The sequence below is a fragment of the Chenopodium quinoa genome, unplaced genomic scaffold, assembly GCF_001683475.1.
Source record: "Chenopodium quinoa cultivar QQ74 unplaced genomic scaffold, ASM168347v1, whole genome shotgun sequence".
NCBI lineage: Eukaryota > Viridiplantae > Streptophyta > Magnoliopsida > Caryophyllales > Amaranthaceae > Chenopodium > Chenopodium quinoa.
Window position 1 is genome coordinate 1,646,320 of NW_018742244.1, and position 11,317 is coordinate 1,657,636.

General features: G+C 36.2%; 1 protein-coding gene across 1 annotated transcript; it reads right to left on the minus strand.

Moving 5' to 3' along the window:
• Nucleotides 1-1,506: 1,506 nt before the first annotated feature.
• LOC110739376 (acylamino-acid-releasing enzyme-like) lies at nt 1,507-10,899 on the minus strand. Its single transcript, XM_021919834.1, is given in 19 exon segments — nt 1,507-2,260; nt 2,512-2,588; nt 2,980-3,048; nt 3,315-3,512; nt 3,838-3,960; nt 4,044-4,104; nt 4,448-4,625; nt 5,344-5,422; nt 5,515-5,636; nt 5,758-5,828; nt 5,830-5,838; nt 5,923-6,074; nt 7,692-7,830; nt 8,175-8,243; nt 8,377-8,595; nt 8,696-8,917; nt 9,098-9,407; nt 9,525-9,700; nt 10,757-10,899. Coding segments are annotated over 19 exon segments (2,475 nt in total). The 5' UTR covers nt 10,894-10,899; the 3' UTR covers nt 1,507-2,196.
• Between the last annotated feature and the right edge of the window lie 418 nt (nt 10,900-11,317).

Sequence of the window (11,317 nt, forward strand, 5' to 3'; positions counted from 1 at the left end):
GCGGCCCCACCCACCTTCCACAACTTTGATTAATTGAATGGAGTACAAAGTTGCATCAATAGAAAATAAATATCTATGTTAAATTCTTAGTAGGTTTAGAATTAATCAAAGATAATTCAGCTATAATAGTTTCCATAATTGTTATTTCACATCTTACAAATAGTTTTAAGCTCGTGAGTTATCTACTGTCATTCTCCAAACACCTTAGGATTAAATTCCAACTTTAATTGATTTTCTTTGACAATGTTTTTTAACCCATTGTTAGTAATGGGATATATTTCTTTTATAGGTGGTGAGTAGTGGGATAAATATTACTTGTAATAGAAATAATGGGTAAAAGGTAAGGTGAGAGAAATAAATAAAAGTATAAAATCGAGTGCTTTCATGCTATTCATTTGAAGAAAGAGTGGCTTATGGATTTAAGAAGAGCAAGTTATATTACAAGAAAAATGTGTCAATTAAATAAGAATGGTTTTATTTAACTTGAATTACTGAGTAGTCATAAAACATGCATGCTTAATAATGAGTAAGGGCCTGTTTTCTTCAGATTTTTTCAGTTCAGTTCCTTATTTTCTTCTCTCATAAAATATTCAGTCCAGTTCAACTCAATTCAACTCTAATATGTTCAGTTCGGTTCAGCCAATCAGAATAGACTCTAACACTATTTTTTTTTTGGTAATAATTGTAACTGTTTCTCAAATTATTTATGTATGTTCTACAATACTCTCTCCAATTTTGGTAAAAATAGTCTACATATTTTCACCATCCACGGATAATAGTCATCAACATTAAAAGTACCTTTGCTCCCTGTAAGAACTCAATCTTTGTACTGCAGTCTTCATATATATTAAAATAGTTACTATAATGATCATAAATATATTAATTGTGTTTATTAGTTGATTAAGCCACTCGTTTATATCATCTGAATTATTACTCTATAAAATCTTTATTAAATAATGTTTTGGAAGATAAGTAGGTTTTGGGATGACTCAGCTAGCTCTTTTTTTTTTTTTTTTTTTTTCTCTCTCTTCTTAATGATCAAGGTGTGTGTGAGAGTGCGAGTGCGACGTACCCCTCCAAGGGTCCAACCCCACGAAGAAATTAAAGAAGCTCATCACACACCAAAGCAATCAATGATCATAGCACTAGGTGGATATGGAATTTAGCGTCATAATAGTAACATTCCTTAATTACAGGGATAAAGAAGTACCCTATTGTCTTTTTCAATGATTTTAACACATTTAAGTCTATATCATCTAATTATTCCATTGTATATATATTTATATAAAAAAAACTAATAATTCAATGGCATTGCCCTTCATGGTCATCAAATTATTGTACACCTTGTTGATAAAATTGATTTAAAGTATATCACATTAATTGTAATAAATGAGTATTATTTGTGAGACATAAATTTTTTTTGTTCATACTATACTTATTAAAAAAATAATAATAATAAAGCTTAAAATAAGATAATAGTAATACTTAATTTGGAATCAAAAGAGGAAAAGCAAACATAAGCATAGTTGCATAAAGTGTTTTTACACTTATTACAATATTTATCTTATACATCTATACAGGGTATAATGTACGATCCGTAATAAGTCAACATGAACGTTTTATTTCATTTAAGGTTACATCTGAAAGTAGAAAACCCAATCTAAGGGCTTAATTGGCTTTCTATTAGTCAATGAAAATATGTCAAAGTAGCCGTTAGTTTATTGCAGTAACGTGGGCATGTTCATGTGCAATTGTGCAAATATGGGCGATACCATAAAAGACATAGGTAGTAGGGTTGTTTGCTAATTAAATCCCCTAGTTTGTTGTCAGAGAACGCACATTTAGCCGTTAATTTAACATTTAAACTAAAATCTTAACAAAGATAACTAATCACTCTATAACTTTAATCACAGTTTAATTTCGCATTTCCATAATCTAATTCAGTTCAGATGCTTGAAAACGACTTTTTCTGAATGCCATTGCTGGACCTGCAGTGTTGTACTGATAATAGCACACTATTGCCCGGAATTATACAGCACCGAATGACGTAAGTGTCAATGCTTATTAAGAGCTTTATCAGCTTCTCAAGAACGAATGTTACACGAAAGAAATGATAGGAGGGCAAAGCTCTTTCAGTTTCTTCAAGCAATCGATTCAATTTCCCTCCATGAGTGCCGGGAGCCTATCAGTTCCTGTCTATTTACAGTATTTCTTGAACCAAACTCCAATATTTAGGAAGCTTTCAAAGTCGGATTGCGGTCTGCAATGAAGACAAGGAGGGTCAGGAGTTACTATTGACAAAAAGCATGCACCTTTAGAAGTACATACACTTAACACAAACTTGTTTCAGGCTCAGTCAGACAGTCACCCAACGTTTCACAAATGTCACCCCTATTTTGTCATCCCAAATCACATACGAAGTACTGCACAAAGGGTGGACTTACATGTGATTAGGGGAGACATTTATTAATTTACACCCTTTGTATACAAGATATATGACAGGTTGCTTACTTGTCAATTGCGTGAATATCTTCCGGAAACACAATTATCTTGACTTCAACTCCTCTTTCCTTCAATGCCTGTGCATACTGTACTTGTACAAAAAGCAACATGTCATTCTTTTAATGTTTAACATTAGAATTGAGCGAGGGCATGATTGAAGAGCATCCCAGAGCAAAAACAGAAAACAAATCAAGCACAGTTTAAATGTCTTAAAAATATAGTTTGGAGCAGATTGCCAGAACTCAGAAGTTTGCACAATTACAGGAGCAGATTCTCTGCTTGGACTAATCTTATGCCAAAAGTTATTGCCAAGTTATGTTGCAACTGATGTTTGATCATATTGACAAACAATTCCTTCAATAAACACCCATAGTACAACAATGAGCATTCTGATTCTAACATAGCCACAGCTCACACGAATAATTGCATAAAAATAGGTGCTAAAGAACAATTAAGGCAGTGAACAAAGCATGTTACCTCTAATCCATTGCTGGATGGAACTCGGAGGTCCTTAGCACCTATAAGGAATATAGTGGGCGTTTTGACCTGCAAGATAGTTCGTATAGACATCAATTCAGATTTTTTTCTTATGAGGGGCAAAAATGTACAGAATTGATATGTAAAAGCAGTTATTCATAGGGAGTAATTTGCAATGTTTACTCCCAAAGCTACAGATTGATCATTATACCATTGAAATGTAATTGATATATCATACATAGTACATGCAAGGCACTTGATGAAAGGACTTGTGGATTGTCATTTTTCAAAATTTCAGTCACCATGTTAGCAATGCTTTTTTGAAGATCATTTACCTTGTTGACATGCGCAATGGGAGACTTGTCATAAAGGACACTTAAATGTTCCTTTGAGGGTGCACTAGTAAAGTGCGCTATTCCCTCTTTCCCAAATGACTCCACAAAACACCATTCGGGGATATCACTAGTACTGACCATCGAAACGAGGTTACATACAGGATTCCTGGCTGCTGCAGCAGCAAACTTTTCAGGAGCCTGCAACAGGTAAACACCACACACAAGGCAGCACAATGTCACAAATCTGTATTTCAGTCACAAGGAAAGCCAGGGGACAAAAATTCAAATGCCTATAAATTTCATAGAGAAACAAATCAGGGCATCATCCCAGTGCCTCTCAGAACATCCTGCCTACACAGGTCATGAGAATTAAGAAGTGGGTTCTTAAGCTTAGCCCTTGCAAAAAGAGAGGCTCTTCAAAAAAAAGAATACAAGTATAAATGGGTTCGAGATTATTGTTGGGAATATTTAGCCTTGGAAAAAAGGGAAATAGAGGGGAAAAGAGGGGGGGGGGGACCAGCACCTGTCCAATGAGATGGGTGGTCAGAAAGCCACCATGAGAACCACCCAGAACAGTGATTTTAGAGGGGTCCACTAATTTCAAATCAATAGCGTAGTCTATTGCTGTGAGCACATCACCAACATCCTGCATCAAACCCGGAATAATAAGGCCAAACACGATACTTACAACTCAAATATGATAAACATAAACTGGACAGCTGCCAGCACCTGAAATCCTATTTTCCCAGGAAGAGACTGTAGTGCTTCTTCTCCAAACCCTAACGAGCCTCTGTTATACAACACCAAGAAAGTATAAAAACAAATATCCGTGGAACCACTTAATAAGTATAAACTAAAATTTTGCAAAATCTAATGTCTACCTAGAGTTTGTCAAAGTGCAGTAGTGATGTATTACAATACAAACACTACTTTCCCAGCTCATATTATTAGGTTTCAAGGGTGGTATTCAGGTTTCTCCATACAAAGCCAAGATGAGCATTCTATAACTTTTTACCTCTACCACAAAACTCGATGATGCAAGCGTCGCACTATCATCTATTGCATAAAATATCTTATGGTAACTGCTGTAGCTCAATTTTATAAATACTTAGATGATTGTACTCATGCCTTACCTATAATTAACAATTAGTAAGTTATAACCAATTGAAGAGAGAAATGCCAATGACTTAGAGAAGCCCGTTGTTGAGACAGAGTGTGGCCCCCCATGAAGAACTACAATCAATGGGTTACAGGAGTCACTTTTCTCTCTTTTGGAAGACACAAATATGGCTTCAATAGGTTTGGAAGCACCTGAAAAAACAGAACCAGCATTTAAATTATTGGGATAAATAACAAGAGCCATGACCAAATCAAAATGTAAAAAAAATGCACAAAACGAGAAAGAAACTAAGCAAAAGATAAGTTACAATCCCAACAAAGCATAGCAGTATCATTCTACTTGCCTGCTTCACTTTAATAAGCGAACTAGGGGCAACTACAGAACTTGGCACTTCCTAAGTGCCTAGCATTAGAATAAGTTGATCAAAAACTGGAAATGTCATCCAAAACAAATCACTCCTGTAGTTCTATCATAGTATCAAGAAATAACCACTAGATTATCAACTATCAAGTTTAATGATCAAGCACCATAAACCTCGTAGGTTTCTGATTGGGATGTTTGAGAGTAGTAGCTTGGTCAAACAACAAAGGAAAATTGCCTACTGAATGAATGAGTCCAAAAATTTTGGGGAATAAGTACAATTAACATTTAATCAATAATAAGTTAGCAACAAAGTCTCCCATAAGGAACAGAGCAAACTTGACAGCTAAGCACTACTATGCAGCTTCAGCTTTAATTAGTCATTTCATTAGGTATTTGATAGGTCATGCAATTTTTTAAGCGGGGGGGGGGGGGGGGGGGTGGAATTATTTCGGCTAAAGATAAAAGGAGGTCTGTACATGCATTTTGAAGCTATTTATTCAAGAAGCAAGGGCATGTTTTCATTTTAACAAGACATTTAAAAGCTACCTTTGGAAGAGTTCCCTGATCCGTCCCTCACAGGAACCTTCATAATGCTGAACTGAAGGGAAGACAACAAGGATTCGACCTGCAATCACAATTAATTACTCATTAATAGTGCTGTACACACTTCCCAGTCATGCAAGTGCAGAAATGAATGCATCAAAATAAATAGTGAACCTCCTTAGAGCATCTGAAAGCAAGGCCAGACACATCTTGCCAACTCCATGAAGCACTTGTTGAAGATTCTTTAAGAAGCGAACCATATTTGATTTCTGGAACCTGTACTGGGCTGCTACAAACTGAAATTACTCTCAAAGCTAAGAATTGAGGGAAAAAAGTGCATTCACACAACAACAACACACACAAAAAAAAAAAAAAAAAAAAAAAAAAGAGAAGTTGAAGAAAGAGTAATGGACATACTAGCAATGATATTATCTTCATCAAGGGAGAGAAGATTCCATGAAGATGTAGAATCATGGGGTGTTAAGCGCAACATTACCACTGTAAAATGAAAATTATATATCAGGTAATCAATCAGTAGAAAAGAATTAGCAGTGAGACTTGACACATGAAACCTTTTGCTACCTCAGTATATCCACGGAAAGTATAACTTGGGTACTTCCCCATATGGAAGATAAAATGACAGTACGCCCATCAGAGAGCCATGGGTTCGTCAGGAAGCTGGAGCAATATAGCCCAGGGAAGCAACCATCCCCAGGACACATCACAACAGGAACCTACAATGTGAGAACAAGCACGAAAACACACTCAGATAAGAGGAACAAAGCTCACCAATTTCTTTTCTAATTTTAAAAATTAATTTTACAGGGATGGCAACAAAAATTTGGACCACCCTAATTATCTCATGGTTGGCAACAAAAATCTCACAGGGATGGCATAGCCTAATAATTTGTATTTCGGAAGTTGAGACTTGGAAGAATGGAGGATAATAAAAAAAAATAATTACTAAAATTTGAAATTCAAAATAGAATTTTTCTAATAGTAAAGCTCTAAAATATGTTTTAAAAAAAATCTCTACAGTTTATAAAAATTGAGGCATTAAGGTCTATATGCATATCAGTGTTAATGATCAGATACAAGTATTGACGTGCAATAAATCAACTTAAATAAATGAAGTATACAAAGTAGTTAGCATACATTGCATATGGTGTATTCACGCGCAAGATAGCAAAAATAAGGATGGTAAGAGACTAGTAGGAAGTTAAACTTTCAATGCACACCATTACCTTTTCTAGTTTAAAAAAATCAATTATATACTGTAATTTGTTGACTTTGTATACCATTCAGTTGTAAATAGATGACGTTATCATTTATACATTGCGGTCTTCAAATTATATCAGACTGATAATATTTTTTATGCTCTAATGGAAAGTAATTAATACCATGACACTCACCCTGAGATTCTTTCACATCACTTGGAAATAACACAAAAGAGAAAATGGAAAGCGGTTCATATGAAACAGTTCTAAGAATGAATTTATATGAAAGACCATCTCATAAAAAAGGAAAAATTAATAGGAAAGGTCCCAACTATTAGCATTCTTTTTTAAAAGGGTCAAACTATTAATTAACTCATGACAGCCCCAACTATGAGGTGCTCCTTCCAAAACAGTCCTTGACCTGTTTATGACCGGTTAAACAGGTTATTGACACCACATGTCAAGAATCGATTGGCTAATGTTTTATTATTGTTTTTTTTAAAAATGTTCTCCCCCCATTCTACCTACTTGACCCTTTCCACGGCCACCAAGCCATCAATCTCTGCACCGACAACTGCACATGAACGGATGGACCCCTAACCACCTGTTTCTGCAACTTCACTCCTCTCCCACTAGAACCCAAGCCATACTCTAAAAGTATCCTCCCTTCCTAAACCCAGCCACCGTCATAGATCATCCTATACACCAGCCACCTCCCTACTTTTGCGATCTCTTCCTCTCAAGTTGAGCTGTGTGGGAACGTGGGTGGTGGTGAGCAAGGATAGGTGGACGATATTGTGGGAAGTGGTGAGCAGGACACAGGTGGGCGTGGGTCTAGGTGGATGGGCTGATGGGCGGTGTCTAGTGGTTGGAGATGGCGTGGGCTAGGTGGAGAAAGAAGGGATTAATTAATTAGATTTTTTTAAAATGAATGGGATTGCAACACATGGCAATATTTACCGGTTTACCCAGTCATAACAGGTCAAGGACCATTTTTGCAAGAACCCCTGATAGTTGGGACTGTTGAGGATTCATCAATAGTTTGACCCTTTTAAAGAAGAATGTTAATTGTTGGGACCTTTCTTGTTATTTTTTCCCATTAAAAATTTAACATTGCATAATAGTACGCCTCACCACATCAACAATTTTGGAGGATAAATTTAGATTTCCATCAGTGGGCCAATCTATACGATGTAGTGAATATGTAGCTGAATGTGCTCCTGAGTCAATAGAAGCTTTGGCAGACAAGAAGATAAGGAATTTGCCATCAGGACTGAAAAGATAAGGTAAAAAAAATACATCACATAAGAGTCTCAAGATTATAGGTAGTCAGTAAATTTTTGGTTCTGCAAGAGGCTTGCTTGACATTCAAATCAAAACCACCCTTGCCCTCATCCTTATAATTAACAAAAACCAGAGAGCAAACTGAACATGTGAATGCAATTTCATATACATATTTTCACAGAAGCACATTTTGATTATAAAAAGAGATACGATCAAGAGTTGATAAAGCATTCTAACAACTGCATATGTCAAAGTCTTGCTCGTTAAATTCTTGAACTTTCTCACACAAAGCATTCCATTGAACGCTTTGAATGCTTGATACACAAATCATACCTGAACATAGGGGAGAATGCACTATTAATTCCCTGAGTCAATATCACCACCCCCGAGTCTTTGTTGCATCTGTGAGACATGAACAAACTACGTCAAATCAAGTGCAGATACATGTACCAGCTCAACCTATGTAATGATTAAGAAAGGAAGTCAGGTGTAAAAAATAGGGGGCAGATTACTGAACAGATAGAAGGCAACTCACCTATGATCAGCATCATCACCTGCTAACTCATTGAATGGACTGCAGGCAGCATACATAGCACATGGCCTATTATAGCAGTACTTGATGCCAAGTTTTCTTGAATCTGATGACCACCCAACAAAGATCAATTTTTGTTGTGAGACTTTTGATGACGGAGCCCATACAGCTTGACCAACGCTCAATGAATTTTTAATCCCTTCAACGGCACGTACCTCACCGCTGCATAACATTATAAATAACCAACATTTTAGATAAACCACATTATGATAAATAATGCACACATTTTTTCCCCCATCTAACTCAGAAGGTGATGCAGAACCTGTCAACATTGATGACAAAGAGTGTAGGCCTCCTTTTATTCGCATATGTTTCCCCCCATCCCTCTTCCCAATCCCCGAGGGCTTTCCAGCTGTTACAATCCTTATCATTGGAACTTTCACTCTTGTAACCAAATGTATTGAAGATTGGTTTAGGAGGGGAAGGCTCCTCAGCAACATATGCAATAAGTGTTTCATCAGAATTCCAGGAAACACGTTCAAACCTGGTAGACAGAAACAATAGGGAGAAAAAAAAAAGGATTACTGCTTCAGCATCAGGAAAATTACGAGAAAATAAAAGCTAAAAGTAATAGGAAAAATATATATCAAGACCGAAAATGTAGTAAATGCCATAATCTATGTGAAATGAATTTAGAGGTAATAAAGTGAGGATCAACCATTACCATCCATCAGAGTAGACTGAACCATGAGTAGATTGGGGGATATGAAACTCCTTCTCCAAGGCTGAAGGGCCCCATATTTCAAGTTTGGTGGGAGAATCATTCTCAGGGTTTCGAACCATAAGAAGCTTTGAACCAGATGGTGAAGGCACCATTAATGATACCCCTGACAGCTCCAAGGGGAAGGGGGACCATTCGAAATTGATGGGCTTGTTTCCATCCTTTCTTATATAAGCAGATATCAAAGACTTTCTCGACTTATTTGCCAATAGATTTGACTGGTTAATAGAAAACATTGCTTTGGAATCCTTGCCTGCACAAATTTATGGGATTAAAGGACAACTATACTACAGATAGAAGTATGTTCTGAAACGATTAATAAATCAGCCATTGTCCTGTCAAGGCCAAACAATGAAAATTGAAGTTGTACCTGTATTTGATTTGAACACCCAGGCTTTGTTAATGCTAGGAATGCTAGTAAATTGTAAAAGTAGCTTTGACAGAGAATCATATTCTTCAGCCATGGTTGAGTCCAAGCCCAATGGCAACTCCTTTGAAGGTTCAGCTCCAGAAACATCCATTGCTGAGACGATTGACAACTTTTTTCTACAATAGATTATAAACGATAAAATCATAAGATAGCAACAAAATGCACCTTAAACATTTTTCAAATATTGCAAATTTGAAGGTACAAAATGTCAAAAATGCACAAATGAGGGAGGGTATCTTTACAAAGTTCACATATTGTGCAAGAAAACAATCAACCACATCAGTCCAGGCCTTTATCTACTCCATAAATGAGGCTGAATACCAAGGGCTGTTTGCTTGTTACCCCGGTATCATCTAATCGTCTTGTTCTTTCTACCCAAATTAGATACTTCTATACTAAAGCAATCTTGGCGAGGGAAACTCCCAGTAAGTTAATCTTCATTGCTACAATTTATTTTGCACACTTTTGAATTTACTAGTATAACTTTAGTCCGGGAAAATCCTAGCAATATGACAGAAAATACTAATCCATTGAAAAAACTGATTAAGACAAACTTGGGTCAATGTTATCAAGCTAAACAGACCAATTAAAACTAACCCTCTTATATCCTTATACCCTAACTGGGTGCATCAATGCCTACTATGTTCTCAACCTCTGAACAAACCCAAAACAAACTCGAGCCTAACCAATCAAGCTAAACAGACCAATTATGCTAATATTTAATGTGTAATTACCCAGTGTCAATTCCTACAATTTTCAGTTGGAAATAATCTGACGTTTCAATCCAGAAACACATTAGTAATCAAAGTTCCAATTTTCATTTCTATAATAATCATTTCCACCCAAGATCACCTTATTAATCAGTAACATCCACTCATTCTAATCATTCAAAATCAATTGAAAGAATTGCTAAGAAAAATAAAACAATTATGCAAATTAATTAACACAAGAATTAAAAGATGCAGAATTTATGGGCATTATATAATCCAATACAAATTAATCAAAATCAGAAAGTTGGACCCTTTGATTGTCAAAACAGTAAGCAAAGCACAGATAATATTCATATCAAGGAACACAATTGAACTAAAACAGTAATCAGTAGTTAAATAGTTAAATGAAGTGGGGTCAACACAGTGCAGTGAACAAAGAAAAAAGAAAGTAAAAGAACTTACAATGGAGAACGAGGAAGAGTGATCGAAGAATGAGAGTAAGAAAAGGAAAAGGGTGGAAATAGGGAACCCAATTTCAATGGATACAAATTCAAGTACTCACATTTGATTGAGGATGCAGAAGCGATATATCTTGTCATTCGATGCTTCCCATATCACTATATCAGAAGATTCTATTGTGCTGTACATACCTAGTTCTATGTAGGGATGACAACGGGTCGGACTTGAAGCGGATTATGAAGTCGGATATTAAATCCGACTCCGACATCCGACTCCGATATCCGACCTCCGACACCGATCCGACCCGACTTCAAGTTTTTTTTCGTTATTCAATATACTTTGAGAAACTGAGCTATTTGGCCCTTTACAACCCACACCCAATGCCACCATGACCCACATAAAAATCCACTATCTATTGGAGTCAGAGTCAGATAATCCGTCAGAGTCGGACATTTGTCGGAGTCGGATTTTTTTTCAGATTTTTTGTAGCATCCGACTCTGACCCTCCTCCGACTTGGAGTCGGATTATTTTAACGGATTATTTTTTCTCGGATTAATTCGATA